The sequence below is a fragment of the Vidua chalybeata genome, chromosome 6 (genome assembly GCF_026979565.1).
Source record: "Vidua chalybeata isolate OUT-0048 chromosome 6, bVidCha1 merged haplotype, whole genome shotgun sequence".
In the NCBI taxonomy this organism is placed as follows: Eukaryota; Metazoa; Chordata; class Aves; order Passeriformes; family Viduidae; genus Vidua; species Vidua chalybeata.
The window spans coordinates 60,554,723-60,573,196 of record NC_071535.1 but is presented as its reverse complement, the minus strand read 5'-3'; the positions used below and the strand labels follow the sequence as shown (position 1 = coordinate 60,573,196).

The 18,474-nt window shown below is 41.3% G+C and overlaps 1 protein-coding gene across 1 annotated transcript in view; it reads right to left on the bottom strand.

The window, feature by feature from the left end:
• Positions 1 to 18,474, bottom strand: part of CSTF3 (cleavage stimulation factor subunit 3) — a 47,968-nt gene that overhangs the window by 7,665 nt on the left and 21,829 nt on the right. The window contains exons 4-13 of the mRNA XM_053945980.1: positions 8,321 to 8,353; positions 7,841 to 7,938; positions 6,384 to 6,450; positions 6,253 to 6,287; positions 5,996 to 6,122; positions 3,409 to 3,486; positions 3,053 to 3,215; positions 2,439 to 2,548; positions 1,947 to 2,063; positions 767 to 841 (exon numbers count right to left, since the gene is read on the bottom strand). Of these exons, the coding sequence (XP_053801955.1) occupies positions 767 to 841; positions 1,947 to 2,063; positions 2,439 to 2,548; positions 3,053 to 3,215; positions 3,409 to 3,486; positions 5,996 to 6,122; positions 6,253 to 6,287; positions 6,384 to 6,450; positions 7,841 to 7,938; positions 8,321 to 8,353 (903 nt within the window). The remainder of the gene's footprint in view (positions 1 to 766; positions 842 to 1,946; positions 2,064 to 2,438; positions 2,549 to 3,052; positions 3,216 to 3,408; positions 3,487 to 5,995; positions 6,123 to 6,252; positions 6,288 to 6,383; positions 6,451 to 7,840; positions 7,939 to 8,320; positions 8,354 to 18,474) is intronic.

Below are 18,474 nucleotides of genomic sequence, written 5' to 3'. Positions count from 1 at the left end.
TTACTGTACATTATATGATCCAAGATACAAACCCTCCTGGCCTGCAAGTATTTATACCTGATCAAGGAAATAATGAATGTGCTACTTAATTCAGCAGCCAATTTGTGATTTGCATTTCTTTGGGATTCAGCTCTCCTTCACTGTGAATTAGATCACAAATAGCAGCATTCCTTAGCAGGAGGAACTGGTACATGGTTTCCCATAAAATGTGCCTTTGGGAAGCATTAGGACGTGTCTCTAAAGAATGGCAAGTGTCAGTAAATGGATACCTCTCCTCTGACACTGACCTGTTGTTTAGTGTTGGCTTCACACCTTCTTTTGCCTCCTCATGCTTTGTTGTGTCTGTTTATAATAAACTAAATAACCTTTTGAGGGCAGGTTACTTCTGACACCACTTGTTTAGCACCATCACAGCTGGCACATGGACAGTGCTTACTGTGTCACTTGAGCAGAGGTACAGCAACACTCTGATACCCACATGGTGCATTACAGATTTATTTGCAAACTACAAGGCCACAGGATGGTTATGAAATATTTTATATCTTTTATCTTCATCACTTGTTGTAAAAGACTGTGTAAAAGAGGCAGAGGAGGAAAGTGCACACGTCTTAGCGTGTTTCAATGGATTAAAGACTGCAATTCTGCCACCTCACTGCTCCACCTGCTCCATCCCTGTGACCCAAGGAATCCTGTAAGTGCTTCCCCACTCTGTGCATGCTCTGGGTGACAATCCATGGGGATGTGGAGGCACCAAGGATGATCTTACCAGCGTGGGGTCGATGTCCTCGATAGCCAGGAGCCGGTTGTAGATGCTGTGCACTTTCTCGTACTTCATCCGGCTCTGAGGGAAAGCCAACACAGACTGCTCAGTAACTCCCTTCAGATCATCCCCCAGAATGCAAAACTCAAGCTGAAAACAAAACTAGAATTTTCCTGTTACCGTTTTTTCCTGGCTGAACACTGTGTATGTCAGTCCCTTTACTCAGATACGTGTTCTGTCTCGTGCAGACATTTTTTACTTCCCACATTAATTTCCCACTAATGGTTACCTACACGCTTTTCAGGAGTCTCTGAAGTCTTTTTCTAATGTAGTAATACTGCAGCAGAACTGCCATTGGAGGTGTTTGGCATACAAAGACTGTATCCTTTACCTCTGTCTAAAAGCAATGTGCAGATAGGTAGGAAAACCACCTTCTTATTTCAAATAGTCCATTCTGTTCCCTGCCAGCTGCAGCCCTCCAGGCTGTATTCTGCAGCCTTGAAAAAACAGGACACAGCATACAGGAGGCTGCACTGAAAACCAAGGAAGGATTTTTCTTTTAAAGGCAAAGGCTTTTTTGCCCCACTCTGTTGTCCTGAAGTTCTTCCTGGAAAGATTCTTTCACGTTAAATAAGTGGGCAAACTATACCCCACAGAGGACTCCACAGTCCTCCTCTGACTACTGGAAAACAGCCTTTATTCCTGGTGGAACAAACACCACTGGGGCACTGCTCCTTGTGGAGGCTGCACAGTGAGGTGGTGGCCTGGAGAAAGAGATTTCTCCAGAGAGCTGCAGCAAAGGTGGCTCCCATCTTCTGTCACAGCCTTGTCAACAAAAAACATCACCTCCCCAGGAATCAGAAAAGGTGCCCTTTATACCCATTTTAAAAGTGAAGAAGCTGATGCTCTGAGAAGTGGAAATTTGTAAGCATTTCACCCTTATGACAATTTCAGAAACATAGTCAATATTGAAATGGAAAAACAGTGGATTTTCATAGCTCATACTATGGGCTTTTCCTCTCCATTTGTCAGCTCCATCTCAGAAACACTGAATGAGAATAAGGCTAGAAGAATCAGTAAATTAATTCTACAGAATTTTGTGTACTCAGTATGTTTCAAATAAATGACAGTATTAATGGGAGATGTATTTGGATTTTAATGTCAGTACATTACTATTTTTGCTCACCTCTTCGTAATCTGCATATGCAAAATAAAGAAGCATATTCTTCTTTAATAAAGTGCTGATCGCTCTTTCATAAATATTAGCAGCCTCATCACTGAAAAGTTTAGCATTGTTCATGTCCTGTTATAAAATAATAATATAATTGTTCAGCATCTGTGACAACAAAGGCCAATTTATGGAATATCTTCTGTGTGTTACAAGCCCCAGTGAATTTCCATTCAGTGCTCCAACAAAGAGATAATCATCTCCCCAGTACCTAAGGAATCACAAAATCAGGCCCCATGCCTAAAACTGGTCAAGACTGAAACAATTTTTCACAATTCTTATCTAAAATGCAGACATTTTTTAGTTCTTAAAATTTTGAATTTCCCCATTTGAAAATTCTGAACACGTCACAACTATTTTTCACACCCTCCTCCTTGATTCTGAGGAAAAACTGACAGTACACCACGTCAGAGCAAGGAAATAAGAGAAAGCCAGTGGCAAGCTGCTTACCCCTTTCTCAGCCAGCAGCTTGCTGGACTGCTCGAGGTACTGAGCTGCTTCATACCAGATGTCTGGGTGATGGCCCAGCACCAGGAGACACTGCTCATAGGCAAACATCACTGTGGGCAAATCACGAGAGAAACACTGCTTGGAAATGGTACCACCATTGTACAACCCAAGTATGGAATGCAAAATTCGTCCAATAAATCAGATAACATCAACACTAATTGGCTTTGAACACAATGGTCACTGCTGCAGTTCTTTTCTATTGCCAGGAACTTTATGAACCACAAGCAGCAGCTAAAGCCTGCCTTGTCCACAGAGGAACAAGCACAGCTCACCAAAAATCAGCCACAAAATCAGGCTGCAATCTACTGTTTCCTGACCTGCACTGGAGGTTCAGTGGACACAACTATAGCACTGTCTCCCAAAATGCATTTCTTACTTTCAGCTTGGCTTTAGCAAAATCTTAGATTTTTTTTTTTTTAATAAAAAACCACCCACACAATTCAAGAAACAAAATCAACTTCTACTCCAGCACGATCCCTGAACACCAAATCACGTCATGACTTCTGCTGGAGCTGAGAAATACAATTCTCTATGCCCTAGAGACATCTAATCACCTCTTTTTGTAATGAGAGTCTGGTCTTCTGTTCGTAGAGGGTTGCTCTTTTCCCACTGGATGTACTTCTTCCACATGTCCACCTGCTGAGCCTCCTGGGGGGTGTTTTGTGGGGGCACGGAGGGAGCGTTGCGGTCCAGGCCCTTCATCACCGTCTCGTACTCCTGAAACAGAAGCAATGCTCTGAAGAACAGATTTAAACACACTGAACACTTACTTCAGGCTGTGCTTTCTAAAACAAATGGAAATATTTTAGCATATTTTAGTCTGTACATGCTTTTATTTGTTGTAAGAACCAGGTTTAATGCTGGTTTGTGGAATTAAGTAGAACAAAGAAAAGTCAACAGAAGGTTGTACCTTTGCCACGCGTCGTGCATTCATATAATCTCTACTCCTGTCCTCGATCATCTTCTTGGCTAAGTGAATATTGATGCCCTGGAGAAGGGTGAAAAAAGGAATTGGGAACGTGCAATTTCCCTTTGGACATACTGAACCTTATTTTATACAGGAAAGTGTTTGAAAGGGGATGCAAAAGTGAGCAAGGACAAAGTTATTGTAAAATACCAATCTCAAAATATTTATTTCACCTAATAAATATATGGGCAAGAACTTAGGATCAGAGGATAAACTCACTACTAAAATTCAAACGACCTGAAGCACCTCAGCTTATTGTTAATCACTTTCAAAAATACAATGAACTTCACATGAACTGCTGTGGGTGAAAGTGGGAAGAACTTATATGTGATTTACAATTTTGCTCTTAAACAACGGCCAGTGACAGCTCCCTGACTGAGAGCACATGAGCAATTTGATTTTCCTCTACAAGAAGTACCAGAGCCTGACCTCCAGGCTCAGAGCTCTGCCTTCTCCTCTGTTCCTGAAGTAACTGACAGCTCTTAGAAGAGGTTCCATGCAACACACACCCTGCCACAGGTGTGCCTTGGTCAGCAGGGGCCTGAGATGTGTCAGCACTGCCTGACACCCTCCAGGACTGCACACACGTGCACAGGGCTCTGCTGTGCTGCTCTGCAAGGGCAGCCAGGCCCTGGGCACAAGGTTCTGGCAAAAACAAAACCTCAGAGAACTGCTTTAGGCAGGAAAAGCAGCCTGATAGCAGGCTGGTGCCTGTGTCTGGGTGGATTTTGCTGGTGTGGCTGCCAAGGCTTTGCAGAAGATGTGCACAGCTTTCAGTCCAAGTCCAAAGAGGCACCCGAGCTGGGAAGCAAAGGAAGCTTTGCCCTCACTACAGAAGCAAAGGCAGTGTCTGGGATAGCAAACTGGGCCATGTAGCACACAAACCCAGCAATGCCCCAGTTAACCCAGGACCAGGCTGAGGATGCAGCAGGACTCTCCCAGGATGCACTCCCAGCTCAGCAGCCATGCAGGTTTGTGAGCCAGATTGTCACTGAGCCCTACCACTTTTGCCCACTTAGTTAATTAAAGACTGGTGACTGACAGGCTGGTATTGTTACCTGGTGGCTACAGCTGAGCTAAAGGACAGCTTGAATGACAGCAAATGGCCATTAACTTTCCATACTGAGGCCTGCATCAAGTCTCTGGGCTGTTGGGCTGCTGACATGGGCAATCACCTCCCCCTCAAAGAGCCCTTCTGGTGAGGAGCATTTATTTCCCTGTGCCAGGACACCCGTGAGCAGCAGCCCCGTCCCTGAGGCCGGAGCAGCCAGAACAGGGCAGGCAGATCCCTGTGCCCAAGCACAGCACTGGCTCTCAGCTTCCAGCAGCTCAAACAGCCTGAGGGACAGCCTGGAGTTCCAGGTGTCAGCCAGAGCTGCCTCAGCTGGAAACTGGGCAGGTCTGAGCCATTGCTTTGGCAGCCTCCCTGTGTATAATGAAAGCAGGAGGAACCAGCAGTGAGAGCCTTTGCTTGCTGTGTGGGAGGGGAAGGGGTGGTTTATGGGGAAGTTGTGTTGGGGATTTTCCTGCATTAGAGAAGGTGTGTCCTGGGTATCCTCCCTGGTGACAGCAATGGTGTCCCCAAACACCTGTGGGGCAATGAGCTGTCATGGGACATGCTCGTGGCTGGGGATGCCTGGAGTTCTCCCACCCAGAGGTTCTCCCACCAGCCAAGGACCACAGCCTTATTAACATGAGAGGGCACCAAGCTCACAACTTGCATAATTAGCAACAAGGGAAGAGGAACTGGCCCTTCTTTGCTGCTCAGGACACAGTGACCCACAGCAACCAGGCCTGTGCACAAGCAGCAGGACCAGTGCTGTATGAGCATCCCTGCTGGGCAGTGCTGAGCACCAGGGCATCCACATCAGCTTTGCAGTCACACTGCTGCTGACTGGGGCTGGTTTGTCACCAGCTGTGTTTGAAAATACACTCTAAAGGTGCAGCTACAAACTGGCCAGAAAGGGCAGCGAGCTGAGCTGATGCTGGCTAAAGGCAGTGTGGGAGCAGACTCACCTGGAGGGGTGCTGGAATGGCTTCAGGTGAGGGATGGTGAGGAGCACTTTTAAGCACTGAGGCCTTGTAACTTAATGCCGTGGAGGAAGTCCAAACCATCCCAGCTGAATGCCATTTGACTCTAAGTGAAAGGAGGGGAGTGCCTCCTTGGGGACACAAGTCCTCACTGCCAGCTGAGCTGCTCCATCACTGAGGACAGTGATCACTCACTCACTCACTCACTCACTCACTCACTCACTCACTCACTCACTCACCAGCAATTCCACTGGGTCAGCTGGGAAATGGGACAGTCAAATGTATCTCATGGAGGGTCTTTGAAAGAAATTAAAAAATCACTCAGGTACCTGTAGAGTTTTGCCACAGGAGTTGCTACATACTGCACACAAAAAATGTGTTTATACTGCTGGTCATCTCTTTTAGACATATGTGTTTAGTGGGTATAGCTTGGGCACCATATTTGATTACAGGATAATTCTTTCTTTCTGAATGTCACAAAGAATCAGTTATTGGTTACCTCTTCATATTTGTTATAATCTCTCCAGAGCTGCTCTATGTTTATCATGGGGTTGACACAACCACGCTGGTAAACCCTACGGACAGCTGTGATCCTCTGGTTTTCTGCATAAGATCCTACTGCTTCTCTAAACAGTGGGGAGAGAGAGCAACGTCAGCTATGACAGGTCACAACTGGCAGGAACATCAGCATTGCATTAACTGCTTTAAAAAAGCTTTTAAAAAGAGCTTTAAAAAAGTTAATTTTCAGGTACTTACACGCCTTTCAAAAAATTGATGTAATCCACCCAGATCTAGGTGAGAAAAAATATTACATATAGTGAAACCAATGGTTAGCTGTACTTGTCATAAACTTAGAAATAAAATGTGTTTTGATTAAGAAAACATACCTGGTATGACATGATTTCCATGCCAATCTTATCCAGAGCAAAATCATATGCCTGAGCCATTTTTTCTCTGAGGAAAAGAACCACAAAGACCATAAAGCAAGTGTTTAGTATTTTAAAAATTCTTTATTTAAGAGTATTCTTTTGTGCAGCAAATTCTAACCAAACATCAAGGAATGAGAACTATCATTCAACAGCTGAGAGCAAAAATTGGTATTCAGATAGCTTTAAATTCCTTATTCAGATTCTGTTGGGGTTTTAGTTGTTTGGTTTATTCAAGAATTATTTAAGTCCATTGGTGGCAATCCAGAATTTTAATAGTTCCTGGCCCACCCCAAGGCAGTGGAAATCCACGAATATGACGTGAAGTTGAGAAGAAACCAACTGCTCTCCACATCTTCTCAGCTGACAGATGCACCCATGGTTTATTATTTTGTCCCCTCAGAGTTCCCCAAACCTTTTTGTAATTCTCCAGGAACCCCAAAAGGCTGGGACAATTAGGAGTAGCTCCCTTGTGTGGAAACTGCCCAGAATACTTCATGTGATTTCTTATTTCCCCCCAAATTCAAAGTATTTTCCCTCAAATTTAAAATGTTTACAGAACTTCCTTAGTTAAGTTTCAGTGAAAGCTCTTTTTTCTCTCTCCAGCTCTTCTCCTAGTTTCCTTTACTCAAACACACTTCAGCACCTTACTGCCCCCTTGACCACATTAACAGGAGAAACAGAGGAAAGGCAAACTGAATAAACTTACACTTCTAAAACTGTTTCAAAACAGCCATGTAAAAACAAACTAAAACCCATTGCTTATTTTCTCTGTTAATGCATTCCTCATTTTGCCAATTACAGTGCAAAGAAATTGTGGTGGGCTGGGGAAGAGACAGTTTATAGATGCTGGAAGTCACTGGTATTTTTTGAAACCCAACCCACAGGAATATAAACAAGCAAAATGTAATAACTGGAAAGGGATGAAGATTAACATACCCCAAAATTCTGACACCCTAAATTTGATGACTTTTTGAATGCATTCCAAAACTTCCTACAATTCCTGAACTCTTTACTGCTACTGGTCTCAGCTGGAACCAGTGGAGACTAAACAGGGCACTGAGGGCAAGGAGAAAGAGGAAGAAATGTTTTTCAGATTTTTTCAGATTTTTTTCAGATTTTTTCAGGTTTTTCAGGTTTTTGGTTCAAGCACCAATCCCATCTGCAGGGAACTGGCACGAGCTCCTCCACTGCTCTTATCCCATCCTGTTAGAGGAATCCAGACTAAGGAACCAATTTTACCCAGCAAGCTCAATTAGAGAGACTTCAATGTTTTCTAAATGCAGATTATATATTAATTCCCAACAGAAAATCCCCAGATAGATTTGTCACCCAGGTTCCTCCCCGTCCCCTGGTCAAAAATCAAGAAGAGATCCACCATAAAACTAGAATAATTCAGAGCAACTCTGGGAACTTACTTGTAACTAGGTAGCTTCCCCTTGGTTTCTCGTACATAGGAAAGGTAACATTTCCATAAATCAATGTGTAAAACCTTCATAAGGCAGCGCTGAAATAACTGTTTAATACATCAAGAAGATGTGATCAGGATTCCAGACACAGAAATTAGGTTGCTACTCTTAAAGCTATACAAAATGAATTTAAATAACCCTTCTAATTATGATTGAGATTTATCAGAAAGAATAAGTTAAACTACTCATTCTTTTGTTTACAGCATCTCCATGCTATGCAAGGGAACTGGAGAGAATTAAGCAGAGAAATCCCCCTGCACACTTCACTGATTAGAGCTTGGCAGCAACAAGTCAACTTTAGTGCTACTTTTTATTTTTATTTTTATTATCATCCAATGACAGCTACAGCGTTTTTCAATCTGATTTAGCCCAATCACAAGGTACTTGTTCTTGCTATAGAGATATATTACATATATTAATATGACTCACCTTCTCCACTTTGTCATAATTTTTTGCTTTAATCTACAGGGAAGCAGAAAAAAAAAAACAAATCACTTAAGAAACTATTTTAGAATAGTAGGAATATATTCTTCATACAGTACTATAGCATTCCAGTTTGTACTTTGCCTAAACTAATTACACCAAAACACCACATAATGTTGCAAAAATATAATTAAACATACAAAAGTCATGTACTTTGCTGCAAAAGTAGCAGGTTTTTTATTTTTATTTTTAATTCTTCAATTCTAAAATGTAGGTACCAGCAAATCTGCTTTGTGGTTTGAATATCCAGACTTAGCCTTTTATTTCAAGGAAACCTGATACATTCAGTGCAGATACAGATTTAGGTGCCAGAGCTTCTAGACCAAGATTTAGTAAATTAAGGGTAAAATACTGTATTTACAAAACTACTAGGCTAATACTTGAATATTCATTCTCAAAGTGCACTTAGCTCCAACCTGCTGATGCTGAATAAGGGAATAATACCCATGGAGAACCTGTTTTTCCACAGCTGCCCCAGCCCTGGTGCTCCCTGGAGGAGGGCCCAAAGCACACTCACATGCCAGCAGCACTTTCATTCATTCAGACACACACCACAAGGGCAGGGGGTGAAATTCAGCCCCCAGCTAACAGGCTGCCTTTCAGACAGGACAAAGGAAAGCACCAGACTGACGAGGAGGGCAGAGTGGCATCCTGCATGGATTTGTTAGCTCCAGCTATGGTAGCAGGCCAGGTAATCTCTACAGACACAAGGAAAATCAACAATACCCTTCAAAGATGCCTTGAAATAAAGTGCCTTTAATGAAATAAGGATTTGTTGTGCTGTGTTGCATTTTTGTAAAGCATCCAACTCCCCTTTTAAATCTCACTGCTCTTTGTTCACTTAGAGGACTCCCAGCCTTTATTGTGGTGTGAAACACAAGCACCTCTCCATCTCCCCGAGGAGCACGGTGTAGGCAGCAAAGAGCACCCTTTGCACCAGGGATGAATTATTTCAGTTTATATCATTCCCACTCTAAAGCACAGCAGAATTTTTAATGGAGACATCAGGAGACGGGGACTGCAGGAGATCTAAAATAAGAACACCCCGCCTCCTGTTCCCTGAGCATCTCTACTTCTGCAACACCCTGGGCCTGAGAGGCTCAAAAGAGCCATCCCCATCTCTCCCACTCCTGAAAAAGATCAGTTAAAAATGAAAGAACTGAAATAATATTGAAAAAAAAAACTTTATTGGCACACAAGGCAGGCTGGACCCTTGTACCATACTTGAAGTGGAGTGGTACCCCACCAGGCTGAAAGGATTCCACACAATCCAGGATGGCAGGAAGGAAAACCTCATTGTGTCTTGCAAAGAGTCCCAAAAATAAAAATAAAAATAAAAATAAAAATAAAAATAAAACACCTTTACTTCATCCTTCTTTAACAGGATGACATTTTTACTTCATCTTTCTTTTCCCACTCCCTGAAATCTCCTGCTATCCTTGGCTGAGTGGAAAAGAAAAACAGAATCTTGGTTTCTATGCCTTAGCACACAGGACAGCTGCCTGCACCTTCTTTCCCTTATACTTAATTCAAGTAAAACCTTCAACAAGATATGCAAGATTAATTTTCTTTTTTAAACAGAGTGAGATAGGAGATAGTATGAATTCTTTTGTGAAAATTAAATAATTAATTCACGGCTCTGCCACTGACAAAAGGCATCACCCTCTGGTTATTCAGTAACAAGATGAAAAATAATTTTTAAGAGCTCAGAAGGAAAAGCTGTAAGCAGACTGGGCAAAAAATGAGTTTGCCTCCCAGGTGCAGCCAGGTAAACAGTGTCAGCAAGTTTAGGAGCTCCTGGCAGCACTGTCACCAGGCAACATCAAAGGATGGAGCACAAGGAATACGTATCAATTAGACTGCTTGCACTTCCCAGGACCAAAGACCTTGGCAAGAAAACTACTTTGCTAAGAAAAGGAGGTATATTCTTTATTTGCGTGGGTTATGACTCAAAGCAAAATATTTGCTATGTGATTATCATATATATGAAAAGCTGCTGACCACATCTGGACTTCACGTCAGCGTTCCGTATTTGTTAAACGCACACAAGGGGTTTGGTATCTAAAAATTCAGAAACCTTGGTACCAGTGGGGTCAGGAGGCTGGCAAGCAGAAGGATTTGTTTAAGGAGAAAAGCAAAGCAGTACTGGCCAACGCTTACTGGATCTCTCAATGGAAAAGTGTGGAGGAGGTTTTACAGTGACTTCTATGAGCCAGAGAGAAGTTTGATCAGAGGATCCATGTTTACCCCTGAAAGAATTTCCCACCAAGGTTGTTGACATGGAAACCAAGAAAGAAAGAAGGATAAATAAGAGAAACCTGCAGCTGCCTGTTCCAATGAGCACTTTGTCTTTCCTGACCAATGAGCAAAGTGTAAACTCTGAGTTTTGTAAGAATGTGCAAAAAGCATGCAAGCTAGAATAAAAACAGGTTTGAAGCCTTCTGAAAATGGAGTGTGTTTCTTTGTATTGTGAGCATATCAACTATGCCAGAAAAGCACCACTCCTGCAGGAATCTGCATTTCTTGGCTCACCACTCCCAAGCAGACACCCTGGCAGCCCTGGCTCAGGGAAAGCCCAGCACCACCCCCAGCAGGGGCAGGTGCTGCCCCCAGGACCCATCACACATTTCTTGGTTTTCCTAAGACAGACACTGCAACAGGCAGTGATGAGATGTGGGAAAGCATTAAAGAACTGACATTACTACTGTAATTTTGTCCCTAAAAGACAAATAAAGTCAACTAGAAAGACATTTACAGCAGCTTATCCTCCAGTTTCTAAGGCTGCCAGGATTCCTGTTCTGACTGCTTTAATTCAAGGGGCAGGTCTAACCCTCACAAGCTGACACAAAGGAGTGGCTCCACCACAAATCCATCTCCTACTCAATGAGCTGAGGGATAGCCTCATTCCAAGGAAAAATCCATGTAATGAGTGTCCCCCCTCCATCCTTGAGGACTACACAAAGACCTCCCAGTCTGACCAGCTATGCTTGGACATTCCTGTAGCAAAAAACACCTGAACCTGCTCTGCTCACGGCAAAGAGAAATTCCACCTGCTTTGCTAGAAGAGTAACTTTAGATTTGATGCTCCAATAAGAAATTTAAGTCACTACTTTATCATCTTTGTACAAGATAATAGAAGTCAAATTTCTTCCCAGAATACACAATTTAATTCCCTATAACGAGCTTCACAAACATTGAAGGGCAAAACTTAATCCATAAATTACACAGCACTTCAGCCTTTTAAACAGACTTTTACAAGACACATGAATCATTTATGATTATGCAAGGCAAGTGATTTTACTAATCTAGAGACTTAATACTAGTTCTAGTTGTCTGGCACCATGCAACACAAGCCTAAAAAGTATCCCTGTTTTATTTTAACTTCTTCAGCTTTCCACCAAGCTCCTAAGGAAGCACAGTTAGTACGTGATAATTAAGGATGAGCATGGTTTGATTTATTTCTATATCCCAACTCCATTTTCTTTCTATTAATTGTTACTTTCCAGGGGAAAAAATATTTTCTCCAGCAGAAAATCTAACGTTCCCTTATTCACTCCCTGCAGCTCTCCCCTTGGTGAGGTAAATCCTCTTGCTCTTGCCCTCACTGCCCCTGCACTACTCTCCAAAGTTTTTTAGAGTTTTTTTGGACCTGAAGAGAAACACTCTGCACCCCTGAGACTGCAGCAGCTGACAAACTAGGAGAGAAAGAAACACCACAGCAACACGGTGTCACCTTTTTGAGGATTTTCCTAAAATCTAGTTTTGTTACAAACACTAAAAGACATGCATCATCCTTACTGTTTGTGGTTTGTTTTTTTTTTTTTTTTTTTTAATACACAATATCTGTTTCACACTACAAAATTACAACCAGAGTCTAAATATATGTATTTGTAAATATTGCTTCTGTTAACTGAAGGGAACTCATTGTGAAATATCGATATTCATTGACAGTTACACAACTGGGTATTAGATCAATACAATTAACATTTAAAAAATAAGATCAGACTACACAAAATTTATCACCACTGAATCCATTTGCGCTGACCATTTGCTTTTTCTTTTTCTACATCTTGATTGTTAGGGTGAAATAATCAAGCACAGTGGGGTGCAATTTGAGTCTCTAGCAGTAAGAACTGTGGGTGTAACAAAATACATTCCCATTTCTCTGTCTCCAAAGTACAGGCTAGGCACCACAGCAATTCAAACTGCTCAGATTACCTCAAAGGAGTGGCATTTGAAAGGATGGGGATGCTAATTCTCTGTTCTATCTGCAGCACATTCAGCCTTTTGCTGTTTGCTGAGGCTCCCAGTCAGTGACTAATTGTGTGAGTGAGCACTTAACGTGACAAACTCCTTGTCCTACAGCTCAGGGAACAGCAATGGCCTTTGCAAACAGCAACCCAAGCTCTGCCCAGGCACATGAAATGCAGAAAAAAGGCAGGGCTAGCACTGCACTTCCCTGTGGCCATTAACCCAAGGAGGCTGGACTATCACTGTCTAAATAACTGGATGCAAAACTTATTTTATGTATGCTGAACAAAGCCTATATTTCATTTCTGCCAGATATTCCGAATCCTTTCTTGAAAAACATTAGGATGTGTCTGCAGATGCAATTTCTGTAATATATTGTTTTGCTACAATTTGTACCAGATAAGGCTTGAATTATTAGGTATTTCTGCTGTCTTCATTCAGAGTTTTAGTACTCCCTGTGAAAATACAGCTTTTATCTTGCTATTAGTAAAGCCTGCAAGGAAGAGATAAGAGTACACTGACCATAGGAAAACTCATTTTCTCAAAAGGCAGCAAGATGAGATTCTACATATTTTCATTCAGAACTGTAATTTTTCACATTCACCTGGTTATATGTTTCAATTTCAAAGTCTGCCATAAAATGGGACTTGAAAAGTTATTCTAAATTAAATGCCTCCAACTACTATTTACAAGGACTATGTCTAGAGCTTCCAGAACCATGGCATCAAAATTTAAAAGTCATGTTGTTCCCACTAGATATATCACGTGAAAAATAGGATTCACTCACAGCTGTAATGTAGAGGGAGAAAACCCCCACTATTTTGCAATCTGCTTCTGAGGAAACCTAAGAATAGAATGTTTCAGTGGGAAGGAACCTACCCTGATCACCCAGCCCCGCTTCAGGGCTGACAAGAGGCTCAAGGATGTTCCTAAGGGCTAAATTACACTGAAATGTAATTTACATGTCCAAATGACACTTAAACCCTAGCAGGCTCTGGGCATTGATCACCTCCCTGGGAAGCCTGTCCCAGTGTTCCACCACCCCACCATCCTTGAGGTGTCACACTATATTAATAGTTAGGTACACTTTCAATTTGCTCACAGTATTTAAGAATAAAAAACTTTACAGTAACTGAGAATATTGGCTCTGCTAATGAAGCAAAGCTGCAGTTCTGTAAATCCAATTACCAGTTCATATCCTGCACTCAAAAATAGTTGAACAGGCACTTACTGAACAGATAGTGAGAAAGCTGACTTTTAATAGCAAAATTCTGAGCCACATGACCATTTTCAACAGAAGAAGCTGGTCATGTCTACAGGAAAAAAGATAATTAGGAAATGAAGGGCAGGAATTTTCATAAGGAGCTAAGTGGCTGCAGGAAATGGGGACAGGGCAGTGTCAGAGATAGAGCCACTGCATGAATGGGCAGTAATAGGCAAGACTGCTCCTCAGTCTCTTCTTGAAAATTCTCATTAGAGCTTCATCACCCCAAGCCTTTAATAAAACCTGCAACAGCCTTCAGAAACAATTAACCACAGCATATCAAGTTAACACACTCGACCAGCACCTCTCCTCTCAGAGGCAGCAGCCTGGAGGATCTCTGCCTGAACATCTCCCTCACTGACTAACTGCAGAAATTAGACTGGAGACTTGAAAAGGACATTTCTGAAACTGCAAACATAAAATTAGATTTATCTGGAAGTCTGGGAAAGAAAGGAACCCAGGGGGCCTGAGGATGGTGAGAGAACAGCTCAGAGCAGAAGGCTTTGGAAAAGGGTGCAAAAGAAAAACTTGTGAAATGCCCCTCTGCAGACAGAGTAACATTCCCTAGTTAACCAGTGTTGAGTATGTAAACAAATAATGTAAACTATGTAAACAAATAATTACCAATTTAAAAATCTGCAAGTGAAAGAAGTCTTTTTGTTTAATCTATTAGACTGAGAGACCCAGTACCTTTACTTTTCTGATGCATCAGGAAAGGAATCAATCCATACAAATACTTGGATAGAAAATGCTTAGGTATGAGCAAAGTGCATTCCAGAAGTGCAGGAATACAAGGCCTGAGAGTATGGACAACCTCTTTGTTACTTACAGTAAACATTGATCCAGAAGTGATGAAGGATTAATGCACTGCAGTAAATAAACTTTGCTACTAATGATATAGTTTGGAATATAAAAGAACTACCTACCCCATCCAATTCCTAAATACCTACTCTAGTGTAAAGAGCAAATGCTTCACTAATAAATAAGAGCTCAGAGACAGAGCTACTAAAACTAGCAACTGTGCTTCGGTTTGCACCTTAGTGAAATTTGATTAATTTTCCACAAAAAGACAAATCTGCAGGAGTAGCACCTGCCTCTACCCCCTTATAAAAAATGCTGGGCTCCTTAGTCCTGCAGGGAGGGCCTTCCTTCATGTTAATATTTTGAAAAGAATGCACAATTTTCAGGCACCACTCTCAAGAGACTAGACAGAATCTAGAGGGTGTACAGAGAAATATCTATTTATAGGCTGCCTTAAAAAAAAAACAACAGTGGTGACAAAACTCTTTAGTGATTTTTCTGATTGGAGAATGGTTCTGAATTGCAGTCACTCCCTCCTTCATTTATTTCAGACATCAAATACAACTCTTTTGGTTTTAATCTGATTATAAGAAAGAAGCAATTTCTCATGTGTCTTTTCTCTTTCTTCCTATCTACAGCATCCTGTAGATGTTATCTCTTCTCATTTTGGAGTTTTACTTTCTCTCCAGAACACACTTTCATTAGAAAAACATGCCCCCCACCCAATCTGCAGCCCACCTGTTATTACTTGCACTGCTATTCTTCCTGACTAACTGAGCCCCGGTACTGCAAACATCTCTCATAGATTAGGAGTGAAGCTGCAGAAACAGCCCTTTTAAGTCATGATGAAAAGCACACTCTGTGCTCTTCAAAACAAAAGACAGACAGCGTCACTTCTCTTTTACTTTACCACCCTACAGCTCTGACATTGAAAAACTGCCCAGAAATTGGGGGTGAAGAAGAGAACTGCTACATGGCTAAGTTTTCTTTTCCTGGGAGTCTGCTGAACTGGCTGGTTTTTGATGAAGCTCCCAGATGCACAGCTCACATAAACACTGCCAGCTTTTTTTCCTTGCTCTGTTCCTACCCACTCTTTCATATGTTCTCCATCTCAGGAAAACCATTACCTTTTTTTTATTTAGGCAATCTGCCCATTATGAAATGGAATGTAATATTAGCTGTATGAAGTAATTTACAAATGCTAAGCACCCACTATGTTCTAGCCAGATTCTTCTTCATAACCAGATTCTCAATCTCATTTTAATGAAGAGTCAATTTTCAACATGCCCCGTGGCTTGTAATTTCCTCTTCAATTTCACACTCCCTTTAAGCCACGGGGGAAAACACCACCCCACATTCACAGCCCTGCAAACTTGCTTCCTTCCCAACTTAGGCATTTGGGTTTTTCCTGTGTGCTTTAGCTCACTTCTGCTGCTCATCCCTTTTTCAGTGTCTTTTGTATTTTACAGAAGCAGTGGGAAGTTCTAGGATGTGTTTTTGGATAGCTAACATTCCCAGATCTACTGGGACCCTTTGCAGTTCTTAGGAAGCATGCAAAGCAGCAGTGACTTTCCTCCTAGAATTAATTTTTTATCATTTAACTCTCAAATTATAGGATTCAAAAGCACATCTAGCACCCATGGATTGCAAGATAATCTCTAACATGACAAAATGCAATGAGATAAATTAAAGATTTGCAGTCTTAGCTGTTGCCTAGATCACTGAAGTTAAAAAGTTTCATTTAGAGGGAAGCCCAAAGCCAAGATATTTGGCCCATCTCATTGGGATAAAGATCCCTAATTTGTAAAATCAGACAAATTACACCATTTGTCTACTTCAACTGCTTTTCAAACAGAACAGTCCCTCAGCAAGGCCACTGGAACTGAACACAGGCACTCCTCTAATGCTTTTTTCAGCTGATTTAATAAGATAATAGGCACCAGTGCCTATTATCTGAGGAGCACAGACACCCACTGCAGTCTGCCAGTGCCACCAGACAGGCTCTGCCCTATAATCCAAGCTGGAAATTCCTTGCAATACTCAGACCTAAAAACAAGGCAGGGATCAGACCACTGCAACAGATTACATGGAATAAAGGGTATGTGAGGCACCACTACCTAGGGGGAAAAAAGCCAATTGTTCCTCTCACACCTTACAAGGCTGTGACTTAAGATTTCATTTATTAAGACTCTTAATTTGAAACCATTGTGTTTTCTCATGTCTATCAGAAATCAATGTCCATTACAGTAATGTACAGCTATTAAAAAAAAAATCTTTCCTGCTTTCATTTTGCTATCCTCAAATTCTTTAAGAAAGTAGCAGTTGACTATGTGGGTGTTTTAGGGGGCACTGAGTTCCCCATTAGGTTTATAGTTTTATAATTTGTCACTATACTCATCACGTGCCTGCAGCTTTGACACATTCTTTTCAGATAAAAAGGATCTGCATAGAAGGCAGAAAAGAGTAAGTTTGATAAGCATATTTTTTTTACAAACTGTCAATTATAGTATTTCAGAGAATTTGTTTTAGTAAAATATGGCTATCAAATAATAATAATTTTTATGGAAGAAATACCTGTTCATTCACTAAGTATATGTTAAAAGTACACCTGAGCAATTTACAATTTCAAAGAGATCTTATTTCCTAAAGAGATCCTAAAAAATAAAATTTTATAAAAGCTACACATCTGTAAGGCAGCCTCCACAGGGACTCAGCAAAAAGGGCTGATAGACCAAATGAAGATATCTTAAGACCAGAAAGAACTTCTGAGTGGTCAAATTCATTCAGTGGCCATGCATTCATGGCTCACATTTTCTAGCATGGAACTGGTCTCATAAAGGCTCTCCCCAGTAAAGCCAGCCAAACAAGCAATTCTCCTAAGGAAAAGGAATACAGGTTATTCAAAGAGAAAAAAATAGTACTTGAAGATGTAATTATGTCATCCAGCATAATCTTCTTTTATAATATTAGCACAAGACCAGCTTGGCCTATTAGCAGAGAACAAATTGTTCGTAATATTTTGCCTCTGTTCTTAGAACATAAAGAGCAATTTTCCAATAATTTGTAGCAGAAATGGCCCAGAGAATGGCCTCAGCCTCCAAAAGTGCCTAAGGGCTCTCATGTCTGACCACACAAGCCACTGTCTCATCACAGGAAACCATAAATCAGAAATCTCAAAGTTAATAGTGCAGAATAATGCTCAGGCACAAGTAATTCTCTGCAGCCCAGCATCGATTTGCAGCTGACAAGATGTTATTTATCATACACTGCATTACAAAATAAACCCTAGCAAAGGTAACCCACTAAACCCAAACCAAGCACACTTCAACTGCAGTGCTATGAAATGAATCTTTAAAGGAAGGGATGTGGTTCCTGGCTTTGCCATGGATCTCCTATGAAATAATTAAGAAACAGGTTTATGTCAATCATTTACTAAAGTAGGATAATAATCTGCCTCAGATGATGACTGAGCTGCTTTTGGTTTACATGAATGAAGTATTCCTGCTGATGTTCAGGGAAGTTATTTTTCTAATATAGGTAGCTGCCCTCATCAAAAATCTTTCACATGTCTGTCAGAAATCAAGGAAACTCCCGTGTCTTTTTTGAAAATGCACATTCTTAATCATAACTACTGGGAAATCTCATCTATAATATTAAATTAATATTGGAGAAGGAAAGACTATACCTGAAGAGTCAATCACAGAATTAAACACCCAGATTTCTGTCTTTTGGCCATGAAGAGAAAACAGAATTCTCTGTGAAAACAGCCTTCAGTGGTAAAACA